Here is a 14,617-nt window from a genome sequence, read left to right on the forward strand (position 1 = left end):
TGTTCAGCAGACCTACCACTGCTCTTCTGGGCCCAGAGGGATACCGGAGCTTCTGGCTAGCCCTTCTGTGCCTGGCCCAGTTCACACTTAGCTCTCCACAAGCTGAACTGCTAAGAAAGACTTTATTAATAAGGTGGGGAAGGGAGAAGGCAAGGAGCCTGGAGATGGACACACTGGTACCAGGGGGTACAAACAGTAAGAAACACTTTATTATAACTTTACAACATATAAATAGCTTGGGTCAAATCTGTGCTTTCTGGCAGCTGGGCATCAAGTCTCCTCCCCTGTAGGCTCCTGCCTTCCTTCACATTGCACTGTTCACTGGGTGGCTCTGGCCCTGGGGCCGGTGGTAGAGCTTGGAGAAAAGGGGCCGGGCAGCCCAGTTCTGCTCTCCATCTCCCAGTGTGGTGGCCTGCACCTGTCATCTGCTTGGGTTGCGGCTGGTGTGTAAAGACCGCTCCTCAGGGGTCAGACCAGCAAAGAAGGGATGCAGCAGGGCCTCCGCCAATGTGATGCGCTGGGCAGGGTCAAATTCTAACATCCGTCTCATCAGGTCAAACAGCTGCACGTGCTCCGGAGAGTCTTGGAGCATATAACTCTGCTCAGGGACACAAGGTGTCTCAGTGTGATGGCAGGGTCGTGGGAAGCCACAGCAGGTCCCCTCGCCTCTGGGAAGCCTTGCTGCGTGGCTGAGGAGGCAGGGACGCCTCCCTGGAGGACTAGTTCTCCCCTCCTGGACAATGAGCAGCTCTTTTCTTTTTGTGCCTGTAATAATGTTTGCTCTGAACTTGTCAGGCTACTGGGTGTCTTGCTGGCTTGGTGACTCTGCCCCCACGTGCAAAGTTCTGACAGGTGGGTAGAAATCACCTCTGTGGAATTCACTTGTCCAAGCACCAAATGCAGTTGACAGAGGCTTCCTGGCCATGTCTAGGTCTTCCCTACCCCTCACCTCAGTCCTGCCTAGTTCTTCCCAAAATTGAGAGAAGATGGGGCAGGAAGTAGCACGGTCTCTGACATCTGGCTCTTCTGGTGTTCCCCAATTACATTCACAGCCACCCTGTGGGGAAGGGGTAGAGCTAAGGGCCCCTCTGGGGCAGTTTGCAAGAAGCCCCACTGCCAGCACCCAGCAACCTTAGGCACAGCCTCCCATAGGGCCGGAACCAGGAGGCAGCCTGTAACTGCCTGGCCTGTCTCTCTGCTGTGTGTCTGCCCAGTGCCTGGGGTCTCCTTGGCATAAGATGAGCTGGGGGAAGCCAGAAACTGACCTTAAGAGGTTTGCAGTTCTCCTTCACATACCGGCCATCAGAGCTGTTCTCATCCCAAACCAGGCCCCCTTTGTAAAAGTATTTCTGCTTCCTGAAAACAAAGGACAGGAAGGGTCAAGTCTTAAATGGGAAAGACAGTGGCAGCCTGAGGAATGGCAGCAAAGCAAGGCAGGGGATCCTGGCCTGACGCAGCAGGAAGGTCTCGGCAACAGGTTTGCCAGGTCACTCCAAGATGGGAAAGGCCCCTAGGCCAGCCCTGCGGGAGCAACCAGGACTCCTTACCTGGTACGGTGGATCATGTGTGATGGGATGGGCCCTAGGATCTTCTCCATCATCACCAAATGCTCTCGGTTTTCGTGCGTCTGTGGAAGGTTAGGGACACAGCAAGTGGGGGGTCAGTGCCAGCCTCTGCCCCCTTAGGGTCCCTCAGGGAATAAAGGACAAAAAAGATGGGCAACTTCCCTTCCTGCCCCAGGAGATGCAAACCCACCAATGGAATAGCAGTCCCAGCCTTTCTGACCTGGTGGCAGCCTGGGACCAGGGACGAGGCCAGCCTTTTCTCTCAGGGTCACGGTCAGACTCCTTGACCCTTCAGGTGCACTGCATAACTACACACCTCTTTTTGGCTACGTTCCTCACTCTCTCCCCAGAAGGTGCCCTGCCCCAGCCCACCTCCATGCCCTCACTCATGCGGTGCCCCTTGCCTGGAATGCTCACTTCTCCCACCCCAATCCTCCATCCTTGATGGCCGACCACAAGAGTCCCTGAGTGTTCCAGCTACCCTGACCTCTTCCTTCCCCTGAGCATCTACAACCCTCAGGAGACAATCTCACAACACGCTGACTGGTGGGCAGCGGTCCCACACTAGGCCTCTGCAGCCTGTCAGAGTAGCAGCGCTTAGGGTAGTGGGGTGATGTGGGAGAGGCCTTACCTGGAAGAGTGTGAAGCCCCGGTAGTACTCAAAGAGAATGCAGCCAATGCTCCAGACGTCGCAGGGCTGTGCCCAGCCCAGCTCTGAAAGCCAAGATGGGACAGGCTATGAGATTCAGCCCTGTGTTCCCAGCCTAGAGGTCACAGTGTAGCTACCACACTGCCTGGCAAGGCTCCTGCCCCAAAGCCAGTAGAAGTCTTTCTTGCTAAGGCCAAGTCAACAGCCACAGTGACTCAGGACACTGGCCTCAGGTGGTGGACAGGCACCTCACTCCCTGTTTATACCCTCCCAACAACTGCCCGCTTTATCAGGGTTGGGAGCTACACAGTCACTCACCCAGGATCACCTCAGGCGGGCGATAGTGACGGGTGGCCACAATGGTCGTGTGATGCTCGTGGTCAAAGGTAGCACTGCCAAAGTCAGCCACTCGGATGCTGGTGTTCTTCACCGACTTCTCCTCACAGCTCTGAAGGGCAAGGAAGGTGAGCCAGGTCGAGTCTGTCCTGGTGGGTAACACACCCCTGGAACAGGGCCTCAATCTTTTCCCCCACCAATACCTTGTGCTCATTGTAGAGAGTTTCAAACTCAGAATTCACAAACAGGATGTTCTCTGGCTTCAAGTCTGTGTGGGTCAGTTGGTTCTCATGTAGAACTGGGGAAGCAGGAGAGGAGGGAAGCAGACACTGAAAACCTGGGCTTCCTCTCTGGTGCACCTGCCAGCGCTAGGCCAGCTCCCTCCTCCAAAGCCAGCCTGCCAGAGCCCCTCACAGCCCCTAACCTCAGCAGTGGGCCAAGGGAGCAGACTGAACTGCCTCTGTACTGGCTTCCCTCTCTAGAGTTCTCTGTGCTTAGGGCCTTGGAAGGTTCTGATTCTTGAGGGGGCAGGGGAGACTTTTTCCATTTATAAAACCTCCCTCCACCTGTCTGCAGGGGACCAGGCCTCCTCAACCTGTCTCTCACCAGAGCTGCAGCATCAGCCTTGTGGTGGTTCCCTCTCCCCAACACCAGCTACGTAATTTGCAAGGCCCAGGGCAAAATGAAAATGCAGGCCGTCTTATTCAAAAGTTAAGAATCTCAAGATGGTAGCAGCAGAGTATTAAACCAAGCACAGGGCCCCCTATGAAGCATAACAATGAAGCCAGTCCCGCCTCTCCTCATCCCCAGCCCCAAGCGCGGAGAAGTCTGCCTTTTTCCTCCAACTCCTGTCCCACCGATGGTGGTACCCTGCCACTCATCACTTTTCCCATCTGGCACTCAAGACCCTCACAACGGTGTGGCCCATCTCTCCCAACATGGGCCCTCTCTTCACCAGAAAGAGTTGCAGCACATGCCAGGCTCTGGGCCGTCGCTGAGTGCTCACCCAGCTTGGAACACACTCCCGTCCCATCATCTATGCAGACCCTGTAGTCTAGCTCTAGGTCTATCCACCTCCTCTCCAACGAGCCTTCCCGACCTGTTCCAACCACTGCAAATCCTGCAGTGCTGAGCACAGGCACCACCAGATATGCTCTCTAAGGCTGGCAGACAGATGGGAAATGACGGTGAGACAGAGGGTGTCTATGTTGACAGGACCTGTGGGTGGGACCAGCCAGGTCAGACTCTGACCTCTTCATCCTATGCAGGAGGGTAGGAACCGGGGTGGTAGGGGCTAATTCTAGAGCGGCTCTTTCATTTTTCCCGAGTGCCTGGGGGCAGACCCAGCTCAGGAGGCCCCAGGAGGCCCCCTGGAGGGGACTGCAGCCTCTCCATCCTCACAGATTCCTACCTGAAGGCCTTTCAGCCAAAGGGGCCCTGGTGTCTCTGGCCCAGCAGAATAGTTAACGATGTGCTAGAGCGAATGATGGAGAGCAGGACCACCAGGTGACTGTGCTGCAGATATGTGGCCGACCCATGCTCCATTTGAGGGTGGAAACTTACACCTAAGGGCGTGGCAGAGCTGGTAGGCCATGTGCCGGACATGTGGTAGAGGGTAAGGCTGGAAGTTATTCTCCTTTAGGAACTCAAAGGTGTTCTTGCCCAGGAGCTCAAAGGCGATGCACATGTGACCATGGAAGTTGAACCAGTCAGACATCAAGACGCACAGGCTGGAGGAGAAGGATGGATGGGGCTCAGGGTCTGTGCTGGGGGGGCTGGCTGCCTCACCCCGTCCCCTCAGGTGACGCCAGTCCCCACTCCCTCCCAGGCTGCTGGGTCCCACGCAGGATGCAGATACACATAGAGAAAGAAAATGATGGGCACAATCCCTGCATCTCAGAGAACGAGGTGGAGTAACACCAGTACACTCCACAGAACAAGCATTGCTTTTTCCCACTCCCTCAGCTGAGCTTCCTGAGATCCTGCAGGGCTCAGCACAGCGCTTGGGGGGGGGAATGCTCAGTGTCTGTGTGCCAAAGGTGGCTCTCCTTTGGATATCTCTGACTACATGAGAGCACCAAACAGCTTTGGGTTTGTATCTTGTCTAATGCCCACCACAACCCAATGAAGCCCCCAATTCACAAACTCAGGGCGGGGAGGCCCGCCTCAGAACACAGAGCTGGTTGTGGTGGAGCCTAGACTGAAATCCAAAGGTTCCTTCTAGCAAGACTCACTCGCCAAACTCCCCTGGCTCTGTCGGCAGAAGGCATGGTGCCAACCAGGTGAAAGGGCACTGCTCAGCCCCAGTGGGTCCAGGCAGTTGGGGCCGGAGTGGACGCTGCCCCCTAGGAAGCTTCCCTCCCATTCCTTGCCGACACTCACAACTTGTTCTCTTTGTCCTTCTCCTTGATTTTTTTGAGAACATTGATTTCTAGCCGGGCGGCCTCCCGGTACTTGCCCACGTTGCGGATGATCTTCAGGGCAACCTGAGACTTCCCTCTGGACCAGGGAAGGAAGCAGAATTTCTCATGAGAAGCTGTGCAGCACTCCCCCCACCCGCCGCCCCAACCCAGCAACTCCTGGCAAACACTACTCAGGACTCCAGGAACAGGGCCTGCCCTGAAGACAGCAGATTCTTGATGCCCAGCCTACCCCCTGTAACACTAGACCTCTACCCTCATAACAACAAGTTGCTGTTGGCATCCGTGCCAGTCTTAGGCTTTTATGATCTCCGCCACTGCCAGCTCCTGGGGACATAGGCAGAGGAGCAGAGCCCTATCCTGCTGACCAGCGCCAGCCCTAGAGCTCACTCAGTAACCCACCCTGTAGGCCAGTCCGTTGATCCTGGCCAGGCGGTCCCACTCAGAACCGTCTGCGGCACCTCCTGACCTTCCAGAGCACATCTACGAGTCTGGGCAAACTGCTCCTCCTGGGATTCCAGGATGGAGTGAGGGCCTGGCAAGAGGGTAAGGGCCCCAGCAGCAGGCTCCTCTCCCTGGGAACCCCAGGGCCGATCCCTTTAGCACACCACCCTGGCCCCACCTGCCTGCCTACCAGCCACAGCATTTATCAGAGACCACTGACTGCCAGGAACCTTTGTTCAGTGTCCATGAGGATTTTAATAATTCCTGCTCCACCCTTACCCCCAGCACCAGCCCTGTATGCCACTTACAGAATCTCAGCAGAGAATATATGCTGAGGTTAGCCTGCTAGGCCCAACTGCTGTCAGGAAGGAAAAGCCAGAGTTCAGATGCCCAGGGGGAAACTAGAGTGATAAGCGCTGGCCCACAACGTGTGGCCTTGAAGCCTCTGGGAAGCTGGCCTTGGTGCCTGAGGAAAGGTTTACAGGCTCCAGGGCAGAGGCATCTTCTAGAGAACACCCTGCTTTTCTCTCCCTATCCCATTTTCCCAGATTTTCAGGGCAGGAGAGGACCTCAGAGGAAAAACCACCACTTCAGCCTCCTAGAACAGGATCCCTCAAGGGCATTCCGACCCTCGACACAGGGAGCTCGTCACTTCCACACAACTACTGCCAGGCTTGGACGGCCCTTCTTTTTGCTGAGCTGAAGCCCACTGGCCAACTCCCTCTGGACTCTCTATAGGTGCCCTAAGCCCTGTGCCTACCCATTAGTGACTTCAAAGGCTCACTTTCCATCTAGCTACTCAGAGTGACACAGCCCAGAGAGCCCTCATGTGGCACAGCTCTCAGATCTGCCCCATCTCTCTCTCTTGTCACTGCATAGTCTACATGTCCCTATGCCCACTGGTCCCGGCCCTAACCTCTTGGGCCACACGGGGTCTGAGGGGTGTTTAAATGGGAACTGGGCGCCCAGGGAGGCTTCCTCAGTGATAAGCACTACCTTAAATTGGGGCCACATGGCTGGCTGGACTGCTGGGCCTAACTGTCCTCTCCAAGCAACCCTCTGAACTGAGCACAGCGGTACCCGGCTCGTCCATTCAACAGCTGGGGGATACAGTCAGACCCCAAGCGTGTTTCTTCATCTCTAAAATAGCGCAAGTCACATACGGGCAGCACGTGGCTCAAATGAGACAGCAAGGACACAAGCACTTTCTTGTCAAAGCGCCAAACCAAAGAGAGGGCCATTAAGGCGGGAAGGCAGTGGGCTCCCAGGAGGTAGCCTCCCAGCCTAAGGTAGAGGAGGCAAGGCTTCTGGTCTTGAGGAATGGCAAGGGGACAGAAATGTTTTTCACTGCTCAGTCTAGAAGGGAGCAAGGTACCCCCTGGAGCATCCCCACACACACGGGTACACCCCTGCTCTACCTCGGCACACTCAAAGAGGCCCAACCCTAGCCACACTGGAGAAGGCAGCAGCCTGCCTGGTGAGAAAGCCCAGGGTCTTCTCTCAGCGGGGGCCTGCACGGCCTCTCAGGCAGACCTCCAGAGGGTGAGGGCTCATGCTTGAGTCGGGCTCAGCAGTACTCTCAACCCCCTGCCAAGCCCAGACCCTAAGAGATGACAGGAAGCAGATCCAGACCACGGAGGAGCCAGGGCCTTGCCCTGTTCTGATATCCGCAACCACAGTCCTGGGGAAGTGGGGAAACTGGGGCAGCGCCATTCACTGACCAGCAGTTCTTGGGCAGAGATGCCACATGCCTATGGAATCCCAAGAATTTCTCCCTAATTCAGGGGATCAGCACAACCCCAATATGCACAGGTCAGAACTCTGCTTTGGTGCTACCCTTCAAAAAGAAAGAGGTTAAGCTCTGCCACCACCTTCAAGAACCTCAGGCCAACTCTTCCCAGGAATATGGCTCACCTGGCATGGTCCAAGCACTCCACCACCTTGCCAAAGGTGCCTTCACCCAGGTTCCCCACGATCTCATCTAGGAGAGAAAAGAAACAGGGCATGAGGATCCGGAGGACAGAGGATCGGCAGCTCCTGCAAGTTCACAGCATTCAAATTCTCAAAAACAAAAAAGGTTTCTCTCTCACTGCTACACTCTTAAAAACGGAAGTTGCTAGCGTCTGTGTCATTCAGGCAATTACTGGTGGCCCCGCTAAGGCGCCACGCGCACTAGAGGCCCCTCCAGGCAGGAGAGGTCTCGTCTAACAAGGGGGATAGAAAGTAGAGAGGTAAAGTTTTACGAAAGGTGGCTGTACATCGCTCTTGGAGCCAATCGCCGATCCGGCACACCAGGTGGCCCTCCTTGTCATCTTCCACACTCCGGCTGCTGCGCTTACTGCTCTGTTGGCTTCTCTGCATGCACCGCCCCCCGAAACGCCATCCGACCAATCGCATGGTAGGCGGTTCCGATTGACAGATTGAGGTGTCAGTCAAAGGCAGAGGTGGAGACGGTGAGGAGCCGGTGGGTTGGTTGATTGGATTTTCCAGATCCCAGCATTTCATAAGGCACACAGCATATATAACGATAGGGATATTGCAAGGGACACGTCAAGACACAAACTGACTTCAAAAACAGAAAAGTAAAAACAGCTACAGGTATGTAAAGAAAACTCGGACATTATCTAAAAGAAGGGCGCCGCAAATGCTCAGAAAGACAACCAGCCTCTGCTGCTGAGGGGCTGCCGAGTAGAGAGTCACAGGCCTGACTCCCTCCTCCACTGAGTCTCCCCCTCCCGGGCCCTCCCATGATGGCTTCGGCCAGGGTGGAGACGCAGTGAGAACGGCGCAAGAAGATGGCTGGCCCAGCCTGAGTCCGATCATCCAGAATGGTCAGAGGCCACTCTGGCTGGCTTCAGCTGCAGAACGCCCAGCCTGTCCTTGCCTGCCTCTGTTCGCCCACGCAGTCCTGCACATGCCCGACAGCTGCCACCTGTCCCTAGACGGCATCCGTGGCCAGACTTAATTAACATCACCAGCAGAAACGGCCTTCCGTCAGCAGCCCTTGTGCCACCAGCCTTGAGCAGGGAAGGAGCCCTGGATCCTCTGGGCCAGTCGACTCTCCAAGGCCTACCACCACGATGGCCCACACAGGCCCCAAGCCAGCTCCTGCCCTGGCCTTGGCACCTATGCTACTCACAGGCCCGGCCCGGCCCGGCCCATCCTGAGCCTCATGACGACAGAGGGCACCAAAAAGAGAAGAAGCAGAGCCACAGACCTGCACTACCATCCTGTGGCAGTGTGCAGAGAGGCCACCGGGCCATGCCGGGTGCCCAGTCAACCTCAACCCGGGGCCACTCAAAGAACCACGGGAAAGCTCGGCAGAGAAGACGCCTGGCCCCCCTCCACTGTTGCACCACTACTCCTCAGGGGCCTCACGGCCGGGAGCGAGGGAGGGAGGGAAGAGAGCTGGGGAAGAGAAGAGAAGACAGCATACACCCTCAGAGATACACAACTGGCCTTCCTTCCCAGAGGTCTGAGCACAGTGCGGTTTCCTGGTCTCAGCAGAGACCCTTCTGTACAACCCTTCACATTAAGGATGTTTCCAGGCCCTGCTCTGGGCATGTGGCCTGCAGCTGGACAAGGCCTGGAGCTGCGGGCCTTTCTGCCATTTCTTCACATGCCCCACCACACAGGCAGCTCTTCCCCCTTGCCTTGACTGCCCCTCACGTGAAGAGGCTAGGCTGCAGAGGACCTGACTGGAGGTCAGAGGGAAGGTCCCAGTCCATGCTAATTGACGGGCCCTCCCCTACCTGTGGGCACTCCAGCCTCCAGGCCTTTGGTGAGGGGCGTGGAGAAGAGACTGCAGAGGTGGATGCAGTCCATACCAGTCGGAGCACTCAGCTGTGTGTGGGGGGCAATCTCTGGGTGGGGAAGACCAGGCCATACAGCCCCAGACCACGTACCAGCAACCCTATTAAGGATTCTGAAGAAGTGTCTCTGGCTACTTGCGCATGTGGCCTGTCCTGGAGCGGTGTGGAGACACAGATAGGCTGGGGACCAGCCAGCGCCGGAACCAGAGCCCTTAAGTTGCCACTGCCCATGGGCCAGAAGATAGAGGAGCCGGGCCCCTGCCCAGCCCTGCACCTGGACCAGACAACACATACACACACACATGCAGGCACACCAAATGCACGTGCGCAGGGCTGGCAGTACTCACCCAGACCAGCCAGCCTGAGAGAAGGCTAGAAAGAGACGAGGCCTTTAAGCCCCAGCCAGCACACTCTGGCCACCACTCACCGAGGAGGCGCTGCTACAAGACCTGGTGCGGCGTTTGTGGCAGTGGTGGGCATGCTTGCGGGTCCGGTATGGCTCCCTTTCCCGCGACCGCCGACGATGATGGCAACGTGAAGATCCATAGTAGTCCTCTCCAAAGGATGGGCTCCGCTCTTCACACCGGTACGTGTCACTGTCACGGTGCTCCCGGTATCTCCTCTGGTAGGGCAGGCGGTCATGGCTGCCAAGACCGGGATAGGGACACTGGTCAGAGCTTCCTCCCACCAACCGGGCTCCTGCTACTAATCAAGACTCATGTGGTGGGGCCCCTGCAAAGGGCTCACAAGGGTAGCCTGTGGGAGCAGAGGCGTCCAGACTAGGGGAAGTGCGGGGGCTGGGGGGGTGGGCATGTGTGTGTGAAATCCAACCTCCAGAACCCCAGCTCCTGACAGCACCCCTCCAGCGCCACAGGAGGCAGAGCACTGGGAAAGGTGAGCATGGTGGAGGACCTCTGAGGGTCCCCCATCCCAGAGCTCTCTGTGACCTGCAGAGACTGTTATTTTGGTCTGGGGACTAAGATAAGACCAGGCACCAATATCTGGAAAGGGCTGAGGTTATGTTCCCAATCCAAAATGAGGAAGGCTCAGAGGTTAGCAGGGGAGATGCTGGCCTAGAAAACGGGGGAATGTGTCAGGAGAAGGAAGACTCAAGGATAGAGAAAGAAGGGGTGGCACGGATGGTGGTGAACTGAGGCCTGGGAATGCAGGGGAATTGCAGGGGGATCAGGGGAAGAGCCTGAAGAGGACAGGGCAGTGATCAATGTGCAGCCGGGCAGAGGCGGCAGTCACCTGAAGAGGCCCAGGGCTGCCACAAGCCTCCAGGCTGTCTCCCTAGCCCGGAAGTGGAAAGGAATCCTTTCTTCCGACCTAGTTCCCTCTCACCTTCTAGACCGAGATCTCCGGGGCGGAGGCTCCCTTCGAGCGGGGTATCGCAGTCTCCCCTCGTGCTCCCGACTGTAAGACCTCCTCCTCTTCCACCGGTAGCTCAGGTACGGGTCTGGCTCGGGGGAGCGGTATCGCTTACAGTGGTGCATCTAGGCCACGAGAAATAAACGCCCTGCTAAGCACGCAGCCAGCCACACGGCTGCCCAGGCAGCCTAGGCTCCTGAAGAAGAGGCCCATTGTTCTGTCTGGGGGCAGCCCCTCCCAGGGGTTTATGAAGTGAAGAACTCTGAGGTCACACTGGTCAAACAGCAGACAATGGGTAACACCCTTCACCAGAGAACAAACAAGCAGCTGCCTCCCCAGCACAGCGTCATTGGCCTGGTGGCCTGAGCACTCAGGGAACCTGGAGAGCCAGGACAGGTGCTGAGGCAGAATGCAGGGAGGGGCTGGTGAGCACCATCACAGGAGACCAAGGCCAAGAAGAAAGGGAGCCTCCTGTGCTCAATTCCCTCCTGCCTGTCTGTAGGGTCCTATGAAGTGCCTGTTCTGTCGAGCCAGAGGCCAGAGTCAAAAGGCTGCCGGCAGGGAGCCAATACACAGGAGCAAGGGGTGAAGGCCCTCGAGTTTGAGAAGCCAAGTTGCCTGGCTGAGGCCCTGAACTGTACTCTGCTCAAGGACCACAAATCAGTGTGAGGAGCCACAAGCAGAATCGAGAAGACCAGCCCTTGGACAAAGAGGGTCCCACAAACATTCCCTAGCCTACCCGAGGGTCTGGCCAAGCAGACATGGGGGTCTATCCAGCCCTTGTTGGTCTACAGTCAGTCCTAGTATCTGTAAAGATGCCAGGGTCTTCAGAGCAACCAAGTCACTTGCCCGAGGCCTATTTAGCACCCGCAGACCCCCTGCCACTGGTGCCATGCCAGGCAGTGCCTCACCTCCAACAGTACCATTACTGTGCCCTCTTCTAGATTCCCTGCTCCAGTATCCTCTTCTGTGCCCATCTCAGGAGAAGTCAGAAGGCTGGCTGTCTGGCAGGCTTTGGGCTCGGGGAGGCAGGCCAAAAGGGCCCCATCTCACTATTCCTGGTTCAGTAGGGACTTACACCCACCACAGAAAATTGCCAGGGTGGATCAGCCATCAGCTGAGAAAGATGGCTATGTGAGGCCAGCTCCCTGTTTCACCCAAACCCCAAACCCTGACACTGCCTCCACAGGAGGGCTGGGCCAGAGACCGTAGCCAGCCTTCCTCCCAACCTTTCACTTGGCCATAGCCAACCAATGGTCAGTCCTAGGCTTGCCTGATCAAGCACATTTTGGACAAATCCACTGAGGCTGTCTCATCCTGTAAGAAGGGTCTGTCTGGAGGAGAACAGAATGGAATGGCTCTCCTTCAACGAGCAGGTCAGTGAGGCATATCTGACAAAACCCCTGGGAGCTTGTCTGCAATCCTGAGAAAGTCACTGCCCTCAATCTCCCCGCTAGCAGCTGTCTTCTGCCCTCTACCTGGAAGCCCAGGCCACAGCAACCCTTGGAGATAAATACTCTGTAACAGCTCCTCAAGAGCTGTTCTGTTTTGACTAATATTTCACTGTTTCCCTGCAATTATGGCTGGGTCAGGTGCCTAAGCGATGGAATGAAGGCAGCATCTCACATCTCAGTAAGTGACAAGGAAGATGTTCCAATGGCCAGGACAAAGGCCCTGCCCATCCTCACTGGGCAAAGCACCAGACCTGGAAGACATGGTCTAGTCTACAGCAGGCCAAAGACTCTCTCCTGGGACCTAGAAGATTCTTATATATGCTCATGCAACTGGAAAAAGCACAGCTTCAGATGTCAATCTGAATCCTGGCACTGCCACTTCTAGCTTGTGCCTTTAAGCAAGTTATTAAACAAGTCTAACCTTCAACTTCCTCCTGCAACAAGGGGATAATAATCTCTTACAGGACTCTGTGCAGATTAAATTATATCACTCCTTTAAGTAACATGCCTAGTACATGCCTTTAGGTCAAAGGCCTAGCACAGGTCTGGGCCCACAAGAGGTACTGAAGGCAGCTTTTCATCAACAACATTAAAAAGGTTCCAGGGGGCTTCCCTGGTGGCACAGTGGTTGAGAGTCCGCCTGCCGATGCAGGGGACACGGGTTCGTGCCCCAGTCCGGGAAGATCCCACATGCCGTGGAGTGGCTGGGCCCGTGAGCCATGGCCACTGAGCCTGCGCATCCGGAGCCTGTACTCCACAACGGGAGAGGCCACAACGGTGAGAAGCCCACGTACCGCAAAAAAAAAAAGGTTCCAGGAAACAACTCGGGGTCTGTGTTAAATGCCCTAAGGGTATTAAGGACATTTTTAAGTCCCTTCCAAGGGACCAGAGGAGAGAGAGATCCGGGCAGAAAACCCTGAACGAAATCCCAGTGCTGCCTTACTGGCCTCGTGACCTTATACACTGGGCCTTGGTTACCATACCTGGAAAATGGAGATGACACGACCTCCCAGCCAACTTGGCAAAGGAGATGATAAGTATGAAAGCTATAAAGACATCACACACAAAGCAATCATAGAGGATATAACTTCTCCTTTAACACATTCTAGGCAAGTGAAATATTGGGAATACCAGATGCTCCTCATTATCTTCCCAGCTAGGGCTCTAGGGCCCATTTCTCATCAATTATCTCTGATTCTCTAAGACCTCAGAAAACAGGTTGTTAAGATATGCTCTGGAAGGCTCTGCCTCTGCACAATGAAGAAAAAGGTAAGGTGAAGGAAACCAGGCGGAGGATGCCAGCTTTTCTCTGAGCACGGGCCTAGTCGTCTTCTCATTTGCTGGTCCTGGCCAGAGAACTGGGCTGACAAGAAGAGCAGCCAGCCAGGTCAGTGGCTGCCCTCCCGGATTCCAGCCACCCCAGCGCCCCATGGTTATTTTTGGCTGACGCTGCCCCACCGCTGCAACCTCAAACCTGCCACCTTGCAAGCCGCCACCATCGGGTGAAACGCTCCTCCTTTTCAAGGGCATGGAGGAGGGAAGCTGGAAGGCCGCCAACTCCGCCTCGACGGAGCCCTGGCTCAGGCGATTCCCACCCCAGCTCCACACCAGGACACCCGCACCCGGAACTAAAGGACAGAGATTCCCGGACCGAGGAGCAGCCCGGGCATCTGTACTGTCAGCTTGGCCTGGCCCCTCCTCCGGGCTGGAGCGGATCCAGCATCACAACAAAACACGCAGGGGACCTGAGGTCCTCGCTCGCGTCCCCTCCTGACGCCTCTCCAGAGATCTCAGAGCCCCGTCCCCCGTAACCGCCGCCAGTGGAGGCGAAGGGAGACCTGGGGGAGGGGGAGGGAGGGGAGGGGAAGGCCAGCTTGGGCCGGAATCAAACTCCAAGCCGCGCGGGGAAGAGGAGTGTGCGAACTAAGCCTCGATCCGGGGATAGGGTAGGGGTCTGAAAGCCCCTCCAGGTTATCCCAGGTAGGACCCCGATCCCATTCCGCGGGCAGGTGCAGGGCCCAAACAGTATCCCTGCAGGGGCCTCAGAGGCCTCTTAGGCTCGGACTCCGACACGCGGGATCGAGAGGTCGGGGTCTGCGGTGACCGCCCTCTGGGGGAAAAGCGACGGGTCAGGGGTGAGAGGTCGGGTCCGCGGCCTGAAGTAGACCGATAAGAAAACGAAAGAGTAGCCCGAGATCGAACCGGGAGCCCTGGGATCCACACTCAGCGCGCCCACCCCTCCGACTCACCGCCCGCCACCGCTCCCGTCGCGGCCCCGGACCCCATACTCACCGTCTCCCAGGCTCCGGCTGCAGCTAGGCCCCACTCCCCGCTCCGAGCGCCTCTTCCGCTTCCGGCTCCGGCCTCCGCCCGTGGCAGCCCCGCCCCTCGCGTGACGCAGCCGTCGCCAGCCCGGGCTCGACCCGGCTCGGTGGCCTGGCCGCTCTAGCCTTCGACTCGAAGGCTCTGGAGGACCCGCCTTCTCAGCGCAGGTCGGTGAGGCAACTGCGGAGCCTGGTTCCGGGAGGGCCGAGAGGAAGTCCCCGGCCGCGGCCCGCCTCCCCCC

The 14,617-nt window shown here is 56.9% G+C and overlaps 1 protein-coding gene across 2 annotated transcripts; it reads right to left on the minus strand.

Moving 5' to 3' along the window:
• Nucleotides 1-106: 106 nt before the first annotated feature.
• Nucleotides 107-14,617, minus strand: CLK3 (CDC like kinase 3). 2 transcript variants are annotated; one of them, XM_024761695.1, is made up of 13 exons: nucleotides 14,344-14,617; nucleotides 10,571-10,722; nucleotides 9,654-9,870; nucleotides 7,673-7,769; nucleotides 7,329-7,395; nucleotides 4,933-5,049; nucleotides 4,114-4,280; nucleotides 2,754-2,848; nucleotides 2,533-2,662; nucleotides 2,197-2,279; nucleotides 1,548-1,627; nucleotides 1,266-1,356; nucleotides 107-598 (listed from the first exon to the last, which is right to left on the minus strand). In XM_024761695.1, exons 2-13 carry the CDS (start codon nucleotides 10,720-10,722, stop codon nucleotides 422-424), a joined length of 1,473 nt encoding a protein of 490 aa, XP_024617463.1. In that variant the 5' UTR covers nucleotides 14,344-14,617; the 3' UTR covers nucleotides 107-421. The 2 variants fall into 2 exon arrangements, with proteins under 2 accessions (XP_024617463.1, XP_024617462.1); XM_024761694.1 differs by having other exon boundaries at nucleotides 456-1,057; nucleotides 14,344-14,454.

The sequence above is a fragment of the Neophocaena asiaeorientalis genome, unplaced genomic scaffold (genome assembly GCF_003031525.2).
Source record: "Neophocaena asiaeorientalis asiaeorientalis breed wild unplaced genomic scaffold, Neophocaena_asiaeorientalis_V1.1 scaffold54, whole genome shotgun sequence".
Classification (NCBI taxonomy): domain Eukaryota; kingdom Metazoa; phylum Chordata; class Mammalia; order Artiodactyla; family Phocoenidae; genus Neophocaena; species Neophocaena asiaeorientalis.

What these genes read in the sequence shown, in the direction of transcription:
- CLK3 (XM_024761694.1), bottom strand. Translation starts at nt 10,722, where the DNA reads ATGCACCACTGTAAGCGATACCGCTCCCCCGAGCCAGACCCGTACCTG. An exon ending in CCCGCCTGAGGTGATCCTGG is followed by an intron (nt 2,280 to 2,532) that starts GTGAGTGACTGT and finishes CTTGGCTTTCAG; the next exon opens with AGCTGGGCTGGGCACAGCCC. An exon ending in GGGGCTTCACACTCTTCCAG is followed by an intron (nt 1,628 to 2,196) that starts GTAAGGCCTCTC and finishes AACCTTCCACAG; the next exon opens with ACGCACGAAAACCGAGAGCA.